Raw genomic sequence first — 23580 nt, forward strand, 5'->3', positions numbered from 1 at the left:
CCCAAGGCACAGCTCCTACCACACTGAAGCACAAATAGGCATCTTCTGTCCCAACATCAAAGACAAAGTGTGAAGTGCAGATTTCTGACTGCATTATGTCAGAAATGGGCTGGTGTCCTTCTCTTCTCTGCATTTTAACCCCATCCCCCTGCACCCCCTCCCTCCCCCATTCTTGAAATGAGTAATTTCCACTCCTGGATGTTAACTTGTCCTTTTCTGCTCCTGCCAGCAATAATTTGGCCACATTCTCACCTTTGTGGCATTTTCGCTCTTTCCTGAGAAATGCAGATCTCTGGGTGTGATTTCCTGCCTGCAGGAGGGCTGGCGGGGAGGAGGTTGCAGGACAGAGGAGGGCTGTGGGGTGACACAAGAGCAACTCCTGTCACATTTGCAGCCCTGTGGGCTATGGGACACCTCCTGTGGGAAGGTTGGCTTCACAGCCTTTTTATGGAAGGCTGGGGGTGGGAGAGGACTGAAAAGGCTGAGCCTTTTGGGGAGAAGTGGGAGGGGGGGAAATTGTTTTATTCTGGGGAACCAGAAAACCCCAAATGTTCTTTGGTTACGGTTCTCTGAAAGTTTAAAATGATCCTTTTGCCTAGGAGAAAATTGTGAGAAGCCAACACAACTCCTAAATAAAAGGCACTCGCAGTATCAGAGCATCCCTGGGATGGTGTGGTCCCTCTCTCAACCACAGGGTGGTCACGAGGCAGAACACCTCCTCACAGGCAGTTCTGTGCAAGAACCCCAATCTGCAGCTGCCACCTGCAAAAGGAGTGGGGGCTGCTCCTCCTTATTCCTCTTCTGTGATCCAAGTCACTGCACGCATCCAGACTGCTAAGGAAGCTTTGCATCTTCCCTGCCATGGGGATAACGTGCCATGGCAGAATCCTCTTGGTGTTATGCTCCTGGATGTTTAAGTGAGAACTAATTGGTGTGGAGGATCAGGGCTGGCCGAGGGGCAGATAGCAGGGAAAGAAAAGGGATGTTGACTCTGATGCCTGATAGCAACACTTGAAGGAGACTCAGCCATCTCCAACCTGTGCACTGGCTTGGTGAAATAAGAAATGTGGGGGTGAGCATTAGGCAGGGCTTGTTCTTCACTGCAGGGTCCCAAACACAGCAGGAACTCTTTCACCTTGACAGGGAGGGTGACACCAGGCTGTCACTGCTCAAAAGCAGTGGGTTGCCAGCAGGCTCATTACTGAGACGCACCTCCAGGCAAACCTCACTTGGGCACAAAGAGTGTGAAATGTCCCTTGATGCCCTTGTCACAAATCTTTGACCTCCTGTGGTGTGTGCTGATGGTTGTGAGAGCAACATCTGGGCAGGCGTGCAGAGGGGAAGGTGAAGAGCATCTGCCTCCATACAGTTTCCTCTGGTCCAGCAAATGTCTGGAGGAAACACCCACGGCAAAGCAGGGAGGGGAACAGGAGCTCCTATAAGCCTGGGGCTAACAGGGAGAGATGCAACAGTGAGAAACCTGCAGGAGAAACACAGTGATACTTGAGCCTAGAGGCAGTGCACTGGGATATGAGTAGGTGTTGAAGGTAGGCTCTAGAAATGCTTTTTCTCTCCATTATATTCCATAACGGCACTGAAACAGAAGCCCTGTGACTGGCTGCTGGGAGAAGGGTGGGCAGAAGAGGATCCATGAAGAGAAGAGGGGAAATAAGAAGAAAAATAGTGCGAGCAATACTGAGCTCAACTCCAGTCGACCTCAAGCAGACCAGGCCCCAGAAGAAACTCAGCCCCTCGAGTTCTGAGCAGTCCTACAAGCAGCTCAGTGAGAGTCCCAATGCTGGCAGAACAACTTTCCAGCAGAGCTGTATGTTTTAGCTGCTCGATGATACAATAGAAAACGCCTCCCAAGCCCTGGCCCACTGGTGCATTTCCTTAGCTCGCTGGAATTTCCGTTTCGTTCTTCCTCTCCCAGGCTCTTACCGAAAAATGGTGTCACCATGCGCGTCCCTTGGGCGGGCTCTGGAGGGAGGCCAGCCTCGAGGGCCCTTTGTTGAGCTCCCCGCGGGTGCTGGGTTCAGCTCGCCCCTTTATTAATCACCCAAGGCGACTGTGCTGGTCAAGGGAAGATTTACAAGGCGGCCAGGAAGTTCTTATTTTTACAGGAGTGCCTCAAACACACGCACGCAGTAGGAAAAGCAAACATTCCAGGCATACCGAAGGATCCGCGGGATAAAAATTCCCCAAGCAGCCCAGATTAAGACACTCCAGGCACATGGAAACACTCAAACCCGGACTCAGGGATTTAATGGTGTGATTTAGCAGGCAGCCCCTAAGCTCTGCGTGGAACAACCTGAATTGCATGGGAGAAGCCCCTGTAGAGGGGCAGGGAGGGGGGCAGCCCTTGCTACAATGAAGTCAGGGCTGACCCCACGCCCAGCTCCATGGGGGCACCAGAGCCTTGCAGCAGAAGTTTGCCTTTGGAAACTTTCAGCTTCTCTCCTTCGCAATCCAAGCAAGGGTTACTGAACCAGTGCAACACCTGGTCCCAGCCAATGGAACAGAGGTGGATGCTGCTCCAGCTCTGCCTGCCTGGACCACAAGCTGGAGTTCAGCAGTTGTTGCTCCAAGTCAACACATATTACCTCCTCCAAAGTCCCATGGAGGTGATCTCAGCTTAAGGACACATTCCTCAAACACTGTCCAGGTTGGATGACAGCAGAATTTGGTCTCACCAGTGGCTTCCACAGGACAATCTGTCTCCTGGGTTGCTTGCCCAGCCTCACTGTCAACTGGTTCCCAAGTGCTGCCACATGATGAAGTGAACAACAGCAACATTTTTGCATGCGTGGGTTTGGGTTTGCAAAGAAACGTAAGAAATGCAGAAGGTAAAGAGCTCCTGAAGTTGTTCAGTTTGCTTACAGGAAAAAAAAAATCAGTCTGAATTACGTGCTTCCCCTTTCTCTTTTGTACTTCCCTATCAAAAGATTTGTGCAGCATATTCAGAATGATGCCCTTAGTCCTGATGACATGTTGGGCAGTAGCCTGGACTTCCTGATGGGCTCTGCATCTCTCTGAGTGAAGAAGAGGAAGAAGCACTGAAGAACAGTAAAGTAAAAAGGGTCAGAGATCTTCATGAGCTGGAAATATCCTGGAAGCTTCTGGAAGAGCTGTGGAGGGGGCCGATAAGGAAATAAGTCATCTGCTGAAAGGGAGGGTTAAAGACAAGCACGTGCTTGAGAACATCCTAGAGAAAAATGCTCGTTTACCCAGTGAACGAGGCACCCTTCATGCACAAAGCAGATATGAATTGCCCTCTGTGCTTAGCCCAAATCACAACCCACCCATAGGCACAAGCAGGGCCACCTGTCCCCACAGCTGGCCACAGCTCCCCTCCTGCAGCCACAGCAAGGATGCTCTCCAACTGGGTGAATTATCAAGAGCTTGCATCTCAGTGTATCATCTGAACTCTTATATTCATTGTCTCCTGTCTTTCCTGCCTCTGTTCATCACCAGCCAAGGAGTTCAGGAGACCTTTCAGTGCTGATGCACTGTTTGAATACAAAGCCATCCTCACAGAATGGGTTTTGTCCCAGTAACTGTGACTGGCTTCAATGTGTCTGCACCCCTCTCCTTGCTTGGTTTTAACGGTGCTTCTTGATGGTTTTCCTAGCAGGGTTCTCTCCTGACAGTGAGTGGAAGCTTGGTAATTCACATCCACACAGCGCAGCACATGCTTCAACTCACTGCAGGCTCTGCGCAGTGCAGGACTGAGTTCTGTTCCTACAGGCATGAAAAATTACCATAAAATCTGCTCTTTCCACAAATGGCTCCTGGTGTAGATTTGATCACCCCTGCACATCTTCCTGAGATCAACTGTGATTTTTGGTCCTGTAAATTCTTGCTGCCAGCTGAGGCCAGGCCACCACAGCAGGGCTGGGGCGGAGCCTTTCCCGTGCTACACCACGAGCCAGCTGCCTTTAGCAAATCTAACGTGGCATTGCAGAGATGTGAGTCATCATCACCAGCCTTGTTTTCACAGATATTCTCAGTGCAGATCCGCGTCGCAGTATTTTTGTTTGCCCCTGACCGTCACAATATGACACATCCAGCTCACCCCATGATAACGAGACCTGGCTTATTAGAAACAGTAAACAAAATCAACTCCTTGCAGCCCGACAGCCAGGACTCACACTGCTCAGAAGGTGGTGTTGGGTTGACAGAAGCCCCGCAGAGCCTCTTCCTCAGGATCATCACGCTGCCTGGCCATCTTGGTGCCTCTGCTCCCAAGGGCCTGCGTCCTCACTGGGGATGTGGCGAGTGCAGGTGGTGGTGGTGGGGATATTAAGGATGGTGAGACTCCCTAAAGGGAGAGCTGACTGGGATGCTCTGGGCACTTTCTGCCTTGCCTTGCCTTGCCCTTAGACACTCTTCCCTGAAGGCAAATTGGGATGGATGGGCAGAAAAGGTCCTAAGGCCACTCCACCACTGGCTGCATTCAGAGCAGGCACAGAGGATGGCACATTGATAGCTTTCCAACGTATGGCCCAGGGGCTGCTGCCTGAGTTCTGGCTCTCTGGCCTTGGCCAGGAGCATGGCGCCTGCAGCACGAGCCTTGCCCTTCAGAGGAGCTGCTTTGCCAAGATTGGAATTGGGCCAGGCACCTTACTGGCACACAGCTAGGCAAGACAACACAAGCCCTTGTGCCCAGTCTTTCTTGATCCATGAGGCTGTGGGGACAGTGCTGTCCCTTCTGAGCTGAGTGATAAAGGGACACGGAGCCCACAGGGAAGGAGGAATGTCTGGGAGGTGTTAGTGGGCAGCCTGAAAGACAGGCCTGAATTCACTTGCCCTGCTTACCCGAGCTAGGAGTTGAGTCCATGTCCCACAACTCTATATCCCGAGGAACAGAAATAGGTGCTTTAAAAGCATTCATTATTCAGGAATGGCTTCTTTGTACTCTGCCCAGTTTGACACTTGGGTACAAGACATGAGACTGTTCCTGCCTGCCAAATTGTCTCTTCCAGGGGCTGACACAGGGCCGAACTATGAGGTCCTCAAAGGAAAGCCACCTCTGCCCCAGCAACATGCTGCCACACACGGTGTCCACATGCACATGAGACTGATTGCCCAGCCAGCCATGCTGGAGATGGGGACACTTGGTAAAATACGCCCAGCTTGCTACAATGAACTATAAACACACTCTGCTAAACAGAAATGGGCTTAGATTTATTCCTGTCCCAAGCAGGAAACTAGAAGGGATAATACAGAATTAAGCTGTGAAGTTAACCTTCAGCTATGTAAATTATAGGGAATGAAAAATGCAGTCAATGTGAAACAGTCTTATAAATGCACCTTAACTACAGGCACTATATTGTACAGTGTAATCTTGCAAGCTGGGGCAGTGGAAAACAGCAAGCAAGTTTCAGCCTCTGAGCTATCTGGGGTGAAAAATATTTTTCCAACCGCTTCTGCTGTCGCACACTATTCCACTTGATAGGGAATGTACAAAATGGGCTGACCAGCTAAACACACACTAGTCATAAGGTAGCTATGTTGACAAATTGAATCATATTTTGTGGGATTATACCCAAGGCAAAGAATTTGGAAGATTAGCGACTGAGCAATGTGAAAGCGCTGCCAAGCTCATGTTGCTGAGACTCGTACTGCTGGTTTGGGAGCGCTGCGCTGCAAGGCCACGTGCCAAGCCCCTCCTCTCTGTGCTTTGGAACCAATATTTGCACAAAGTGAAGTGAAAGCACGGGCACCGGCAGCTGGATAGCTGGGGTTTTATCCAGGTTGTTTTTGTAGGGCGCAAGGCCCAGAGCCAAAGGACAGCGACGATGTAGATTGTGGCTGTTGAGCTCAGTGGAGCCCTGGTGGCTTTAGACCAGGGGTGTGAGGTGCTGTGCCACCCAGACATCCCCAACACATGTGAAATAAAGAGATTTTAATCACTGATTACGTGTGTTATTCTTTATATACCTAAAAGTACTCATCGCTCTTTAGCATCCAGATCAGTGAATTACATTGTTTCCACAGTGACACATATATAAAGGCAGGGACTTTGGGTTACACACCATCAGTGACCCCAGATTCTGGAATCGCTGCATTCACTACCAGTATCAGAGATGGGACACGAGCAACCCCTGTCTACTTCAATGCCCAGTAACAGGATTCTGGATGAACGTGCACCAAATGCCATCATTTTGAGTCACTACACATCAGCGTTCTGAGGAAGAAGCTCAGAGACATAGTAAAGAATTAAGTCATGAAGCTAACCATCAGATTAAATTACAGGGATTGAGAAATGCAACTGTTGTAAAACTGACCTGTAAAGACACTGGATGCGTTACGATATATAACCTCCTGCAGTATGACTATTATTACATTTTCCTCATATTAAACTTTGCAAGAGGGCACGTGCTTCAATCAAACACACAGAATAACAGCCTGCCTGGTCCTGGTGAGGACAGGGACTGCACTCCAGGGCTCAGGGCAGTCTCAGCTATATGTGGCACGAATGCGTGCAGGTTTATTTGGAGGCTGGATGAGTCTCACAGTCACACTAACCCCATTGTTATGGACAGACACTTTTCCAGCATCTCAAAGCCTTTAATGCCAACATTTCATGAAGGATTAAAATTATTATCCTTGTAATATTCTGGTGAGAACAAGGAAGCAGTGATATCGGGAGGGACAGAGAAACTTGCTTAAAATAGCAAACAGAATTCCTGAGATTTCCCATGTTTTTCTGCAATGGGAGGAGGAAATGGCAGCAGGGATAACCATGCCTGCTAGAGGAATCTTGCAGCCCTAAGATGGACCCAGCTCCCTCCTCACATTCCCATGTGACAGCACCTCACACCTACACATGGTGGGGTCCCCAAGCAGGCAAGAAACCTTGGTGCCATCGTTGCTCCCTATCCAGTACCTGCAAGGGGTGCAGGACAGCCATGTGAGCCTTATGTCTGCTGGGGGCAGGGAAGGGGGGCAGGCCATCCTTCCTCCTTCCCTCAATTCCTAGTTCACAGTACATTGTCTCATGGCCTCTGAGCCCTTGCCTTCTACCGGCAAATCTGACAGCACACAAAAGCAGCAGGAGTATTACAGATGAGACCTGGCTCTGCAGGACTAAGCTGACAAAAACCCTGAGGAATGCAAACAAACTCCCTGCGCCCCCTCCAGCTCTCTACTGCAGGATTTGGCTAAACTGTGAGCACTGGGAGGAAGGGAAAGCAATCACAGCAGCATTTCTCAGCTGCAGGCTCTGCGCAGTGCTGCCATGCCCTCTGCCGGGCCCCGGTCTGCCTGTCAGACCACCCTTCCCATGCATGCCTTGCACACTGCCTGTGCCCTCACCGCTCTCCTCGCACACCTGCCTGCTTCCTCACAGCTTGGCTGCCACATCCAGCTTGGTCTGAGGTGCCTGCCATCTCCACTAGCCAAAGCTCTGAAACAGAAAAGGAGCAGCAATTAAGAAGGGAGGAAGGTCGCTCAATTAAATCACAACACCCTGAAGGCACAGAAAGTCCACGGGACCTCCTGTGACAAATGCATCCCATGAAAATGCCAGCTCTGCTCTGGGCTCTTGAATTGACCCAGTTTGTTTTGCAGCTTCCTTGCTCGCCTTACAGCAATACTGACCCCTGGACAACCACTGGGCATTTTGGGAAAAGATATTAGATAATAAACAGGCAGCAGTGCACCAGCCCTTGGAGTGAAACTCTCTGTAACTAGCTGACGTCTTCCAAGACCAAGCACAGCCTCTGTGAACTAGAGGGGCAAGAGACCTGTTTCTGCACATATCATCTGGCAAAAGCTGGAAGTAAACCCAACGGCCCCATGAGTAGGCTGAGTATTAGGTAAGACTTGCATTAACCTGAAACTGGGTTGCTCTGAGGCACTGAGCAATGTTTCAACGAATTGAAGCCCTGCCCCACTCCCACCACAGGCTGAGCACACAAGGAACAGCCGGCAGAGCAGCCACAGCCTCCACACAGGTAACAGCCACCATGCTGGGTGTGGGACACGAGTTGGGTCTAAAAGCAAAAACCCACGTCAGGAGTTCGCTGGCCAGCTCCAGAGCTAGCCACAAAGCACAAACGTGAGGTGGGTGATGTGAGTTTCCTGGCACACAGATAACCCAGCAGGACAGGCTGCCTGCACACAGCCCAACACACCCACACGGAGCAGCACTGGGCCCAGGGCGCCTCAGCAGGGCAGGACTCAGTGAGCTGAGGGCTTGCTTGTCCCAAACACAGCTTTGGGATGGTGTGAGGGTCCAGGCGGGCCCAGCATCACCCCCAGACCGGTGCTTCCCGCCCACAGAGCTGTGAGGCGCTCCAGAGGCCGCGCTTCCCGCCCAAACTGAGGTAACGCCGCGGGGCGACGCCCCGTCCGGCCAACCCGGCGAAGAGAACACATAAGGAGCAGCAGTAGGAGAAGCAGATAGGCGCTAACCGGGCGGGAGACACGCCAGAAAAAAAGAAAGCCACTGAGCCACGCACGATGCAGCACCTCTCCCAGTTGCCTCCCTCACGACGCCCGAAAGCAGCACTGCGCATGCGCATACCAATGGCGGCCTATCCACCCTGCGCATGTGCATCCCCATTGGCGGCCTCTCCACCATGCGCATGCGCATCCCCAACGGCGGCCTGTCCACCATGCGCATGCGCACCTCTCCTCCCAGGAGCGCACGGAGGCACCTCCTCCCGTGTTTCTGCGCCTGCGCGCCGGCGGCACTTCGTCGCGGTAGTCGCGCGAGATGTACGCACTTCCGCCGGCGGCGGCCGGGGCCTATGTACCAATGGCTGCTGGCGGCTGTTGGCAGTCTCTTCGCCGCCGCGCGCCGCTCCGCGCCACTCCCGGCCCCGCGCAAGCGGCCCTTCCGCAGGTCAGCGCTCCGCCGCGTGTCCCTCCGCGCTGCGTCCGGCCCTCGGGCGTGACGGGGTGCCGGTCTGCCCGAGGGTTCCGCTCCTCGGCCCCGACATGACCTCCCTCAGCCCGCTGGGCACGCTCTGTGCTGTGCGGCCCGGCGTCCCGTAGGCTTTCTTGGCCACCAGGACGCACACGGGTCCTTTTGCAAATTGTTCCTTTCCGGCACGTCTGCACTGATGTGTGCAGCTGTACCTTCCCCAGGCGCGGGGCTGTGTGTGTGACTGAGCGAGATGTAATGGACGTGAAGTGGGATGTGGGGAGTTTCATACAAAAATGAAGAATAAAAGCTCCTGTGAGGGTGTCGGAGCTGTGGAGTGGGCTGCACATGGAGGCGGTGCGGTTTCCTCTGAAGATACTCAAATCCTGGGCACTTTTCTACTATAGGGAACCTGCTTTAACAGGGGGTTGGACTGGATGATCTCCAGAAAGGCCTCCCAACATCTGCAACTCCGTCATTCTGTGTGCAAAGTGAAAGGAAGGGCAGTGCTTTTGCGGGCAGGAGCTGGCAGTGTGCAGCAGAGCCATCCCTGCTACATCCCTCTTCCCATAGGGAGAGCAACATGTGCTGCCTGCCACGCTTTGGGCACTCAGCTTTGCTAGATCACTGCAAATGAGGGAAGCAAGTAGGGTGGAACTGCTATGTACCAACGGCAGAGGTGTTTTCAGCAGCTGTGCAGTTGGAAATAAGGTCTGAAGTGCTGCTTGTCTCTAAAATGACAAAGGTATTCTCAGCTCCCTGTGTGAGGCTGCGAGAAAATCATAGAATGGCCTGGGTTGAGAAGAACCACAGTGCTCATCTCGCTCCAACCCCTTGCTATGTGCAGGGTCACCAACCAGCAGACCAGGCTGCCCAGAGCCACATCCAGCCTGGCCTTGAATGCCTCCAGGGATGGGGCATCCACAACTTCAGTTCTCCATAAGTGCTGTTTCTCAGAATGTACGTGAATGGGACAGGCAGGTGAATGGTTTGGCTGAAATTTTGGATGCAGAGATGTCCTGAGCAAGCACCATTCCCAATCATAGTGGTGGAGCACATGGGTGAAGTTATACAGAAGTTGCCTTTTTTGTTACGTCTGCCACTTGGGGTTTTCCCACAGCAAAAAAAAGATGAAAAATTATGGATATCAGTGGTGAAAGTAATGGGTAAAAATGAGCTGCTCTTAAATGCTGCACTGCAGCATCGTGTGGATTTCAGAGGAAAAGTCAAACTTCATACAGCTTTACATGGCAAACTATCACAAAGTGCCTGCAGCAGTGATGCAGGAGGAGATTTGGAAGAGGAGAGAGGCCTGCACGTGGGTGTGTGCATGCAGAAATAAGGGGGTTTGTGACATCTTGTTTTCGCCCCCCCCTCACTGGTGGGGTGGAATAGAATGTTAGGCTGTTGCCACGGCGTCGCAGGGGGAGTTGAGCCCATCTTGGTGTGGAGGGCAGACACACATCTGCCTCCTGCAGTGCTTTTTCCACCTTTTTTGTGACCGCTGCTCAACACCCTCTGCTTTTACTTCACCTTAAGAGAGCCTTAGAGGAGCCCGTGCTACAGGGGCACAGCTTGAACTCCTCATGAGTTGTGCGTTCTGCTGCATAGCTGAGCTTCTTTACCACTCGCTCTTACCTGGAGTGAGAAAACTCGGAGAACATCAGAGGTTTTTTAGTCTTTTTCTGAGTCGTTGAGAGAAAACAAATCCTGCCATGTCCTCAGAGCAACCTAAAGAGCCCAAGCATCCAGCTAAGTGTAAACGGAAAAAACGACATTGCAACAGGTACAGGGTGCAGTGCTGAAGCTGGGGGAGGAGGCCCTTCTCTTTAAAAACTGCTGGTGGTAACGTAGCTGGGTGTTAAAGCCGTGTTTATCGCTGAGTGCAGCCCTGGGGAGGCTTGTGGTGCTGTGTCTCTGCACGAGGTTCGAGCTGGGAGCCTTCTGCTGTGGGCCTGGGAGTGAAAGTTAGCTGTTGCTAAAAGCTGGATGGGAAGACACACGTGGTGTTGTTTTCTTCTTAATTTAGCCTGCTGAAATATTAAATACGCCGAGTAGGAACGTGGTTTTTTGGGAATAATTTGTGTTTACCACCTATTCCTTGGTATTTTCTGCCTGAAGTTAGCAGCGCAGTAATGACAAATATCCTCTGTTTGACACGAAATGTAGAGCTATTTTGTGTTAATGATGCGAAAGGGTGACAGTCCAGAGGGGGTGAGATGAGCAGGGCTTGGATGTGTAATTGTGTGTGTAATTGTTTTGATCAAAGAAGGACCAAAGAGTCCTTGCTGTGTAGGGGGGAAGGACAGAAACACCACTTTGTGTTTTTGGAAGCAAATAGGAAAAAAATGAGATATATATATATATATATATATATATATATATAGAAATGAGCTGTGTATTCCCACCATTAATAACTACATTTCTAGACTTTATCTTTGTGATGACTGACGCAGTGCTTCAGCTGCTGCTCAGCAAGGAGGGGTGCAGCTGAGAGCGATTGCAATGAGGGGTTGGCAAGCACTGATTTAGCAGTGAGTTATTTATGTGGGTGTACGTGCATTGCTTTCCCATCTTATATTTCCTGTCCTACTTAGGCTTTTTTTTCCCTCTGCAGCTCATTGTAGTGAACTCAGATGGCTTAGTAATCATCGGCGTATTTCTTTCCTTGAGGAAAGAGGCAAAGCTGTATATTAATTAAGAATTTTTGGTTGCTTGTAACAGATAGAAAGTATATATTGAATGTTGGAGAAAGGGGCCTGAAGTGTTTTGAATGGGTGAATTAATTTTCTGTGCGCACTCTGCTGGGTGGGAGACATCAATGGGAGATGCTGCCACATGTTTCTGTCTGGACTGATCCTAAAGGTGCTTGGAGGGGAGACCTCTGGGGTAGGAGGATTGATTTGGGAAGTTTGGGTCCCATGAAGGGAAACGAGTCTCTTAGAAGCTCACCTGCAGTCCCCAAATGCTGATCTGCACGTATTTTCCACAGTGTTCAGCCGCCTCTGGAAGAAGATCCTGACGAGCCTCAACCAAAAACGAAAACATCAGGTACTGCACATTGCAGAAGTAATTAATATGCCTGATTTTTTACTATTTTTGTTTAGGTTTTGGGTACTTTAGTAAACTGGCTTCTGTTCTTCAGCATAAAGGCTGAAGTTTTGAGGCATTCTCTAAATTGTGATCGTATGTGTAGCCAATGGCCTGAGGCAGAATTGTGTCACACGTACTGGCTGTGGCAGGATGGGGTACTTTTACTGCCAGCAGGAGATGCCCCACATCTCTCTGGCCATGAGCCCATCCACATCAGCACAGTGAGTACTGTGCATCAAAGCTGAGTGCTCCCTCCTGTATTCATGGTCTGTATTCGTAGTGTTTCACATCTGCCAGCTGAAAAGAGCTGTGTTTCTTCTGAGAAACCACCTAAGATCTGGGGTACAAAGGAAAGCGCCTTCAAAGTGACAGCAGGCAGAGAAAAAAAATGGCATTTAGGAGTGATGCAGCTATGCTGCTACCTCGGTATTCACTGCACAGATCATGGTTTGAGATCAGAGTTTCCCTTTTCCAGTCAGATGAAGAGGGAGAAGCTTTTTATGCAACATTTCCTAGCACAAATTTTATGGGGAAATATGGAGCTCTGTAGCTACTGCTTGGCTTCCCTTAATTTAATGCTGAACTGTTACAGTGTGCTGTTCTGGTATCACTTGATCCCTTTTCAGTCATGTTCTTATATGACCTGTCTTGTTTATTTTTAAGGCTCTGAGCCTCCAGGAGAAGCAAGCACCTCTGCTGAGGTGAACTTGCCACCCAGGGCAGCAGATGAACACTGGACAATTTCAGATGACAACGTAACTTCAACCACAACCTTGGGAGAAGAGGTCAGCACAGATTTTGAAAGTAGGCAGTTGTAATTGTTGAATCTGTGGGAGACAAAAGGAAGGAGCTTCTCTGCATAACAAAGCCTGTACAGCAGTAGGGTCTTCTTTGCTATTAGCAGGCAGCTCTGCTGGCTGGGTTTGCCTCATTCAGATTTGCACACTATGCTCTATCTCTTGTAACAAAGGAGCTCCATGTTTGCTGTCTTTCAGATACTCTGTAGTCATTCATAGCTGTAGTCTTAGGATGTTTACAAGTTGTTTCTAAAGCTAGTAGTGAAGGGATCAGTATGCATCACCTTGCAAGAAAAGCTGCATAATTGCTGTGGATAAAGGTCTCTTTGCTACATTATACACCAGACCACCAGAGGATGCCTTTAAGACTTTGAGTCTTAACCAGTGAACTGTTGCTCATCTCTGTAGCTTGGTTCAAAGCTGCAGTGTTATTTTTCTCATTGCCCCACTGGTATAAGAGAAGAATAAGAAGCTGCCATGATCCATTTGTTCTTGAGAGAGTTACTCTCCTTCACAGAACTTATTTTTCAGGGGCCAAACTCATGTTTCAGTGTGGTTAGGAGCTGAATAAGAAGAACTCAGGGTTAGATTCATGTCGTTTTAATCACTGCATATAGGAGCTCCTGTATTAAAAAAAATGTAGAAAGCGTACTTGTCAGAGATTCTGCAAATATTTGCACTCTGCTGCAGTCTAAACCAGCATATCGTGATCCCTGAGTCATCATAGAGCTGCCTACATTCCAGGAGCATTATGTTTGCTTGTGTTTGCATTCAGGTGATACTCACAGTGATACTTTTGTTTTTGTTCTAGCCTCCATCTGCTCCATATGACCCTTCATCTGAAATACCATCAAGCCCTGTGCTGGAAAGGCTGCAGATTGGTAAGGCTGACACCAGGTCACCAACTCATTTCTTTTTCACCCATCCTTGTGCACCACATGACCCAACTTCAGGTTTACATACAGATGATTGCAGGCACAGTGTGTAACATCTAGGGATATTGCATGTGAGCTGTTTCTTTTTGATTGGTGAAGCTCTTTAAACTCAAAACCTTTGGTTTCCTTTGGTAGTTACTGATGTAACTTGTGTTCCTGTTACAGATAATATGCCTTTTGAAAGCGATGCTTACTTTGATAGGGTCACACTGGCCCTTTCTCCTGTGACAGTTCCAGATCTGAGGTAAAAATCCTTTCATTTCTTTCTGGAAAAGACTTTCCACCTTTCCCTTTCATTCTTGAGTGTTGTCAAACACCTGGATCATTGTCCACGTAATAATAGTTACCCAAATTATTTTGGGACCTGATCCAGTTGCTGTACTGCAGTGAGATATCCAGCTGCCTTTTTTTCCCCCTCCCCCTTTGAATCCAGATACTTCATAGACATGGGAGATTTGTTAGAAGAGGCAGCTTTGTTAGCTAGAAGCTTCTGTATTGACTCAGGGCTTGGGCTGCCTTGGAAATGGCCCCGAAAGCATCTGCATCACTTGTGCAGATCAAACAGCAGTGTGTATTCGAGGCAGTTGTTCTGCTTTTAGTTTTACCTGTGCATACTTTCTCATTAATTGGTTGAAGACAGCAGGTCTTCATCTGAAAGTAATCAACATCTCATGTCAGAACAGTTGTCAGTGCAGGCTGAATTGTAGGTGGTTATTTGAACGTTTTCTTGATGCTGTTTCTTTTGCCTTTGTTATTTTTTAGCAACTACTACACTGAACCTCCTGGAGATGACACTTCAACACCCACTGAGGATGAAGAGCCAAAACCTTCTACTTCAGGAATGGACAAAACAGGGAAGCCTTTGCGCAGCGTTGAGGTGCGTGGCTGAGAAAGGCTTTTTGAAATTAAACCATTCAATAATGACAGCTACAAAAACACCGAGTTCCTTCCCTGTCCTTCCCATGTCTGAAGCAGCTGTTGGAAAACACGTAATAAACCTAGATTTCATGGGAAAAAAGTCTCAGACTGAAGTAGTGGAGGAGCAGGCTGTGGCAAGCAGTGAAGTATGATTAAGATATCCTGGGGACTCATAGCAAGCAGTCATTATGTGTACTGACAGGAATGCATATTAGCCTGAATTATTATGCAAGAGGTGCAGACCGCAGCTGCAGATAAGAGGCCCACATTTGAGGAAATGGTTGTAAAAGAAATGTTGAGAATTACAGTGAGCACAAATCCTTCCCACAGGGCTAACACAAAACTAACGTGTGGGAATTGCTGTTAAATGAGCTGCAGTATTTAGAGAGCAACCTGTGCAGGCTACAGCAAATCCAGATGACAAGTGTTTGCTTCATATGCAGCGATTCTAATCTGTTCTTCTGTTTGTTTGTCCCTCCGTTCTGCTAGGATGCTCAGAGAGAAGAAAAAGAGAAATACAAGCAACTCTTGAAACTACTGAAGGACAAATATGCTAAATACTGCCAAACTACAAAGCCGACAAGCTCCAAGTAATTAATTATAGGAAGAAATTAACATAAGATTTGGTGGACATGGGAAGTGGAGGGAAAAAAATGCAGCTTGTGCACTCTCAGGGCTCCTGATGGTGTCCCAGGGCAGGTCTTTGCATAAACCAAGTTTTAAAAGCTCAAGAGATGCTTCCCCTCCCTGCATTCACTTCCTCCAGGTGTAGCAGGAATGTTTTGTGAATGTGTTCTGCAGATGAAAGTTTGTCACTCTGTAGGGATACGTTTCTCTCCCAGTAGATTAAAAGGAAGAAATCTCAGTCTTGTGTACAGAACTCCTGTTCTGAGAGCAACCTACAAGAGGCAACTTGTGTGTACATCTGATTCATGAGTAGCAGTGATGTGGGTTTGATATCTGTGTTGCTGTGTAAGAGATTGCATGAAGCAAACCACACCAGGAAAAACACAAAAATAATAGAAGCTGTTATCTGAGTGGAATACTACACCTCAAAGCTTTGTACAAAGAGCCTAATTGGAAGATACTGATGCCAGAATGGTGAAACAGCAGCGTGCCTTTCTGCACAGGCAGATAGTAGGAAATGCCACGTGAATGCTGTGAAACATGGATTGCTTTAGCAAAGCTAGAATCCCAGTCTCTGCTTTGTCTCACAGCTAGAAGACATGGAAACACAGGGCTTCAGAGCAGAATAGCACATCACATTTAAACACTGCTGTGTGAATACAGAAAATGACACTTTGTGTAATTTTAGGTGCACCAGCATTAATATTTGAGGTTGGATCAACATGCTGCTTTTGGCATCTGATCTTCCAGCCACTGGTTACTGTGGTTTGGCTGATATCTCAGAGCAGTCCTGAAGGATGAATTTAAACATTCCAGAAATGTGTTGTGTGGACAATGTATTCACAGTGCCAGCATTATCTCCAATAAAGGGTTGGCCAGGGATTGTGACAGAGAATGCTGCCTTGTCCTATAAAACACAGGTTGCATACAGATAACAGATATTGCATGTATAGAAATTCTGATTCTGTTTTGTTTTTTTTCCTGCTGCACCAAAGTGTTGAGATTTACTACAAAGAGTCACTGTCTGCTGTAACTTTCCTGGAAGAACAAAGATGTGGAGGGGATGCCTCCAAGCTTTTGACACCAAAACCTGGTGAGTGAGCCCTGCTTTATAGTTGCTCTGTTTTATAGCTAGGCTTATAAAATAGAGCATTTATTTAAGTCTTGAAGGTAGATTTTATGCTATGCTAGACGTGGCGTGGCTTACATTGGCTCTTAGAACAAAAGAAGCTGTCTCTGGAAGGAAAAAGAGCAGGAACAAAACCAGAGATAGTTGTTAGCTGAAATGGCTTTGTAAGTGACAAGCTTTGTTTAAAGCTGTTCCTCCACCCTGGTGCTGTACCAGAGGTGTTCTTAGCTGCAGAAGTAACTGCATGCTGTGCAGGTGAAGTCTGTAACATCTGACCCTTTGTGCTGGTGGAGGCACACTGATGTGTGTGAACCCTTTAGGTTACCTCACCCAGCTGTGATAATGCATTACTGTTTAATCCTTTTTTATGTGACCATATCCATGATATCAGAGCTTCAACACTAAGCCAGCTGTTACAAACTGAAATATTAACCCAGTGGAAAGGCAATAAGGAGTGAAACAGCAAAAGGGACAAGCATGAAACAGGGTGGCGTTATAAAAGAGAAAGTGCTTACCTGTCTCTGAAGATTTAGGCTCACAAGGGAGCAATCTCCAAGCAGAGCTCCTTCCCCACTGCCAGTCAGCCCTTAAATGGGGTCTAAGAGAGGTGCAGCCAGGCTCCTCCTCCATTGCCTCCACCTGTGCTCCCAGGGCTGACCAGGTCCTTTCCCCAGGTGCTCAATCAGTGCTTCAGGCTGGGACTCAACAGTTCCCATAAACCAGCAAATTGCTTCTTTCCTGGATTAGCACAGCAGCTCTCTTTATAACAAGTTGGCTTGTTTTGTAGATCATCTTTTCTGGTAAGCTGAAGAATGTAACTACTGAAAGTGACTTTAGATCCTGGGCTTCAGAGCTCACACGCTTTCCCATAATGTCCAGGAGGCCTGTTTGCCAGAGTTAAAACTTCATAACCTTGTAGTCATTGTTAGGAAGGTTGTTGGGATTTTTTTTTTGTCTTTTCCTTCATAATCTGAGAGTCATGTTTGCCTGATCCTCATTAAATGCTGACTTCTTGTATGCTTTTTTGTGCAGATGGCAGCAGCCCACGCCACTCTCCAGAATGTGAGCAGCCCAGGTAGAATCTTGGTTCCTCTTTGGTTTTGTTCTGTGTATTCCAGCAGTGTCCAAAAAGAGAATAACCATCCTCATCTCAATGTTCTGGCATGAGAGCAGCTAGCTTGTGGCTCTGCAATTGCTTGCAATCCAGTTGTGTCTCTCATTTCTTCTTTGTGAACCATCTGAGCAGCAGCAGCGTGAGCGCAGATGGCTGCGTGTTGCTAAAGGAAGCAAAGCCAGTGAGAGAGACTTCTGTATGGCAGTCTGATCTGTGATAATGCATTCCTTAACCAGAAGATGGACGTGTAAGAGTTACATGCATTGCTACAGCCTGCTTCTCTGTTTCCAGTTGCAGTTACGGTACGCCAGCAGAAAAGGAAGGCAAGAAAGGACAAGAGGGACAACCCAACTCAGGGGTGAGCTTATTATTCAGATGTATGTGGTTACATGGGTGTATGGATGCATACTCAAAATACACTTCCAGTTTTATACACGAGCAAGACTTTGTGTTATCCCTTAGCACATTTGCTTGCTAACTTGACCTCTTTTTGTCTGAGACAGCATGGAGATGAAGTCGCAGTGAATGCCTCCTCTGGATTGCATCTGCTACCTGTTGTGTCCAGAAGACCATCTATCCATGATGAGGAAGAAAAGAAACTCCCCAGATCTCAAGAATGCTTTCCTCCACTCACAGAGGTACCAGAGCTGTCTGTCCCTTGTTCAAATTAGAAAGCTGTAAAACATCCACATAACTCTTTTTTTTTTTGCAGATGGTTCTTGAGCCTGTTTTGCAGTGTTAGGAGCTTGCATTCACCACTTGTAGAATGTCTGCAGAGCAAGGGTCAGCAGTAAAGCTGATCTTAAAGGGTTTAATACAATCCACACAGTCCTTTGGTTGTGCTCACGTAAGGGTTTGTGGGAATTGTGTGAGCAGAACCAAAACTGGTCCACGTTTAACAGGTGCTTTTCCAGAGCAGTATTTGGCTGCTCTGATTCCTTGAAGTCCTGCTGATGTAACTGAGCACCTTCTTTTTGGCCCAGTGATGACTGGGCCAAAGCAAATTGAGGGTTTACAAACTCTGGACAGTGAAGCTCCATACAAGACAAAAAAGTTGTTTTTCTCACTTCACTGGCCCAGATTTAACCAAAAAGAAGTGTGCTTTGCATCCCTTAAGCAGGCTTAGATGGAAATATCCATACAAGAACAGTTACACTCACAGCTGAGACTCCTGAATGCATGACTCCAGTGTCGACACCTCAGTTCCCTTTGGAGTTCCCCACTTTTAACTTCTTTTAGGTCCCTGACTCACATGCCTTGGTATGAAAAATGCCCACTGTGGTGCTGGTCTTATCACTCGAGCCTTCATGTAGCAGACCTTGTTACAGCTGAAAGCTGCCCACAGGTTGGTGTGCTCACAGGTCCTTTCCCATTCCATTGCTTGCTTCAGGCCATGGAGAGAGAGGTCAAGGCTGCGTTGACCGAGGGTAAACCAGAGGAGGTTGTGAGCAGTGCCTTCAAACTCAGGCTCAGCCGTGAGGACATCCAGACACTGAACAACTTTTCGTGGCTCAACGACGAGGTAAAGCTTGCAGCAGCACAGTGATGTTTCTGTTCTGGATGTCTCTTCAAATGTCCTCGCTGGGCACAGGTGTCTGATTTCAGTTCTTTGCAGCCCCTCACTGCAGAACTTATAAACGCCTGTTGAGTCTTACTGTAGGTATATGAAGCTCTAGAGTTCTACAAACTCTATTTCTTGGATCATGCAGTTTCTAGAAGTTAATCTTCTGAAAGTATTGCTTCTCTGGTTTGTTTTTTTTTTTACTTTTTTAATTTGGTGAGCAGTGTCTTATTTTATATTTTATATTTGCTTTTTACCATACAGGTCATTAATTTCTATATGAATCTTCTGATGGAAAGAGGCAAAAAAGAAAACTATCCATCAGTGTACGCTTTTAGTACTTTCTTCTGTCACAAACTTCTTTCCGAAGGCTACACAGCAGTAAAAAGATGGACTAGAAATGTGAATCTGTTCAAACATCACATCATTTTAGTTCCCATTCACTTGAGATCACACTGGACGTTGGTGGTGAGTCATGCTGGATTTCTTTTTTTTTTCAATTGAAGAATTAAGTGGGGAGAAAGCAAGCAAGAAAGGTTGATCAGTTTTTGTTCAGTTTGCTGCATAGGCTCGTGCAGTGTCTGATGGTTACTTTTCAATAACAGGTTGTAGATATCAGAATGAAGACCATCACATACTTTGACTCACTTGGAAAGAGAGGAGACAAGATCTGTGAAGTTGTATTGTGAGTAACTGCTCAGTCAGTGCTTTTTGTTGTGAACTCTGAGAAGGTTTTTAGCTATTTGTACCTGAGACACAACTGGAAGCATTTGGTTTTTTTTGTAGCTAGGGAATAAAACCGTTCTCACATCACTCCTTCCATCCAGGAGAATGATGCATGTCTCCAGGATGTACAGAGCATCACCATGAAATGCATGCAAACTGAACATTTGAGTTGTTCCTCCAAATGCCTTATGGCTGTAAAGATCCACTGACATCTTACTGTCCTGCCGTTTGGCTTCCTGTGGAATTTCAGGGATCTCTTTTTTGTTGGCCTAAAATACAGAGACGAAGAGTTGTTTTGTTTTGTTTTAAACAGCCAATACCTGCAAGAGGAGAGCTGGGAGAAACAAAAAGTGAAGCTGTCACTTTCGGAGTGGACCCTTCACAGCATGGAGGCCCATGTATGTGAGCACTACTGGGATCTGAAACCCGCAGCTCCTCGTCACAAAGGCTTTAATGCTTTCTTAATAAGTCTAAGCTTTAAAGAGCATCCATAAACATAAACCGTCTCAGGCTGCAAGTGGATTAGGAAGCTGTGCTGGGATGTGAGGCAGTGCCTTTCCTTGCTGGCCAAGTACTTTATTTTTCTATGAGTTTGCCATGTTAGGGTGAATCTGGCTTTGCACCTTTTTCACAAGTTGAATTTAAGAAGCTGTTTAGCTGTTGTCTGAGAGAGGAGGCTTCCAAAAGCAGGCAGGGCTTTGAGGTGATTCTTCTCTGAGTGTGAATTCTGGCAGGTGATGAAGAAAAGGGTTGAGCTGATGTCTTTCAACAAATTAATAGCAATAAGCAGCATCTGCAGACTCAGGAGACATGACACCACTGTGCTGCTCACAGTGCAAACTTCAAGACACCTTGCAGGGTGGATTGCTGCTACCCCTGCAAGAATTTGGATTATGAGATCCAAGGAAAGGAGACAGAGGGCTGTGAAGATGTGGCTCACTGGGTTTACTCCTTGTGTGTGGGATGGGTTGTGCACGCAGGTTTGCAAGTCACAGTATTGGGGGTGGTGGGTGGTGCTGCCCCCAAGCTGCTTTTCTTTTAAGATAGAAAACATTCTCCACCTTCTTTCCTTTCATTAGGAAATTCCTCAGCAATCGAATGGAAGTGACTGCGGAGTTTTTATGTGCAAATATGCAGATTATGTCTGCAGAGACAAACCCATTACCTTCACTGAGGTGAGCCAAAGCTCCTAATGGTTTCAGATGAGTGCACACGTGCAGGGGCTGGGGACGTTATGCAGCTGTTTGCTCTGCCTGGGGTGGAAGTTTTGTACTTCCATTTGTGGTGCGTGGCGCCAGGGCTGGAACTCAAAGTGGCCTCAGCAGAGTAGAGCTGTATTCACCATCCTTAGGTCTCAGGCAAACCTTGAACTTCCCCTCGGGCAAGGTATGGTTTTGGTATCTTTTGGAGAAATAGGCCTAACCCTTAGACTGATTAAAATATGAGTTATCTTCTGATGTAGCGGCCTTTAATCAGAGCTTGTTTTAAGCTGTTGTTAATAGTCAGATAAATCTGGCTTCGTTGGGTTTCATCCATGCAGCACCACAGTGGGTGTGAGACACAGCAGTCCGTGTTGTACTCACAGGGGCTGCGTTGACAGTGCTTAAAATGAGCTTGATGTGAGAGAACACCACACGTGTTTTCTGTCCCTTCCTGCTGTGCATTGCATGGGTTTTTCTTTCCTTTTCTTTACAGGAAGACATGCCTTACTTCCGCAAGAGAATGGTGTGGGAAATAATCCATCAGCAGCTGCTGTGAGGCATGAGCCGACAGAGCAACACGGTGGATCAGCTCGCAGTCACTAACTCCTATTTCATTATGTTTGCAGTGCCTTACTGAACAGGAAGCAGGCACTCACATGTTTCTCTTTTAGGCTATAAAGTAACAGTTAATTTTTTTCCTCCATTTCGGAGACAGTGCCTCTCTTTGAAATGAGCTGATGCGCCTTGAGTGAGAGTCTGAAAGTTGGCTGTGACTTCACCAGGGGAGTGGTGGAGAAGAAATGGTGTGAACTTGTGTCGGTGGGACGGAGGGCTCCCACCTCACTGCACACGTGGCCACGTTTATGGACAAATGGGACTCTCCAGCCTGGTGGTAACAGTCGTGGGAGCCAAACTGAGCTCCCCAAGGACAATGTGCTTAGCTGCTGGTTCTTCAAGGAGAGTTTTCTTCTGTTTCTGGAATACCTACGATCTACTCGATTCCTAAAACTGGATTTGTGATGACCATAGAAAGGGGGGGGGGGGGGGAAAAAGAGTATTGACGGTTTTCTTGATTTGTAACAAATCTGTAGTGAAGCCCCTTTAGTTGGGGTGGTTTTGTTTTGTCTGCAGGGAATTATCTGATGTGAAAAGAGAAGTATTTATTTTGTTTCTTTTTTAAAGTAAATATGTAATTTATACAAAGAGCTTTACTGGAAAGAAATTCTACCTGGTGGTGAAATAGAGTGTTTTTTTCTAAATGAAGAAAGAAAGAAAAAAGAGGTATCAGAGTGGTTTTTGCTTGCTTATGTGAGGAGGAAGACTCTAGCTAGGGTGAGTATCAGAGCACAGAAGCCTCTCAGCAATGCTTGTGAAATCCTGAAGGGGCAATGAGAATGTTTTATTGAGTCCAGTTGTATTTGGTCTGTTTTTGTATCCTGCTGAGCTCATGCTCTTTAACTGGAGTAAGTTTGGGGTCTCTGAGTTCCCTGTGTACAGAGGGGAGGCTGTTGCATGCTTGGCGTGTAGGCTGCCTGTTGGAATGGTGGTATTGAGAACCACATCACATCATTGCTGTGAGGTGGTTTCGTTCCCTCAGCTCTGAGGTAAAGATGCTGATTTTTGGAGATGTGCCCTCTGTGCTCGTGTGAACGATCTGCTTTCAGGCTGCTCCTTGCCACAGGGGCTGCTTTCCTAGGGGAGCTGCTGAGTGGGTTTATCTGTGCTGTGGCCAGGAGCTGGATCAGTCTTTGCTTCCAAACTGATTAGCTTAATCCATCACAAATCAGAGGAGGTTCCCCAAAGAGGTGACTGTTACAAAGGCAATCTGCTGCGGTTTGTCCTGACGTGAGATACTTAATCTTCTGTGGATTCCCTGAGGACGTGAGGGATTTTAGCTGTTGATTAGTTAGGACCTGGTAGCTGAACTGCTTGAAGTGTCCTTTTCCAGTTTGCCTGTGGATTGTTACCCTTAGGTCACCGTAAGATGCTCTGAGAACATCCTGTGGTGGGGAATCATCTCTTACATCTTCTGTGACGCCTTGAGAGAGCGCCTGGGGCCTGTGATGCAGTGTGAGTCACACGAGTGCTCCCTGGGTGGGGAGGGGGAGGGAGAGGGGGCTGCTCTCATGCTGCCATGAGCTCTGCTGATGCCGTCAGCTGCGTGGTGACGCAGTCATTACTGGCAGGGAGGACCTTGGGGGGGGAGTTCAGCCCTTGTGTCACGATCAAATCCATCACTGAGGTTCGTCTGGGTCATCCATTGGGGTGGGAGAAGTCATTGCTGACTGCAGGCTGGCTGGGGGTGAGGGGACAGACTTGGGAATTGCTGCTGCAACACGAGACCAGAGGCTGCTTCTACAAAGCACGTGGCCACAAGCAGCCTGCTTTGCTGTTTGGAGCTGCCAGTGATGGGTGCACCAGAGGAATGGAGCCTGCTCCAAGGCTGTGAGTTGGGTTTTCTCTTTTTGGCACCAGCCTTGCTGCCCATGCACACATCTCCCAGTAGCAGTAAATCACAGGTGCAGGGAGCTCCCCGTTTGCACCCCGTTTTCATACAGGGGCAGTTAGAGCCCCATTTAGGCCATTCCCCATTGGCTGCATAC

The 23580-nt window shown here is 47.9% G+C and overlaps 1 protein-coding gene across 1 annotated transcript; it reads left to right on the plus strand.

The window, feature by feature from the left end:
• Positions 1-8734: 8734 nt before the first annotated feature.
• Positions 8735-22400, plus strand: SENP2 (SUMO specific peptidase 2). Its single transcript, XM_048955395.1, has 17 exons — positions 8735-8854; positions 11868-11926; positions 12632-12753; positions 13577-13646; positions 13866-13944; positions 14463-14577; positions 15108-15208; positions 16241-16338; positions 17407-17449; positions 17780-17846; positions 17992-18126; positions 18879-19010; positions 19314-19517; positions 19655-19734; positions 20089-20173; positions 20855-20950; positions 21471-22400. The coding sequence occupies exons 1-17, from the start codon at positions 8760-8762 to the stop codon at positions 21531-21533; spliced, it is 1644 nt and encodes a 547-aa protein (XP_048811352.1). The 5' UTR covers positions 8735-8759; the 3' UTR covers positions 21534-22400.
• The last annotated feature ends 1180 nt before the right edge of the window (positions 22401-23580 follow it).

This window comes from Lagopus muta, chromosome 9, assembly GCF_023343835.1.
Source record: "Lagopus muta isolate bLagMut1 chromosome 9, bLagMut1 primary, whole genome shotgun sequence".
In the NCBI taxonomy this organism is placed as follows: domain Eukaryota; kingdom Metazoa; phylum Chordata; class Aves; order Galliformes; family Phasianidae; genus Lagopus; species Lagopus muta.

Excerpts from the sequence above, each read along its gene's own strand:
- SENP2 (XM_048955395.1), top strand. The coding sequence starts at position 8,760 with ATGTACCAATGGCTGCTGGCGGCTGTTGGCAGTCTCTTCGCCGCCGCG. Across the intron at positions 13,945-14,462 it reads GTGACAGTTCCAGATCTGAG|CAACTACTACACTGAACCTC; the intron begins GTAAAAATCCTT and ends GTTATTTTTTAG. Across the intron at positions 19,518-19,654 it reads GATCACACTGGACGTTGGTG|GTTGTAGATATCAGAATGAA; the intron begins GTGAGTCATGCT and ends TTTCAATAACAG.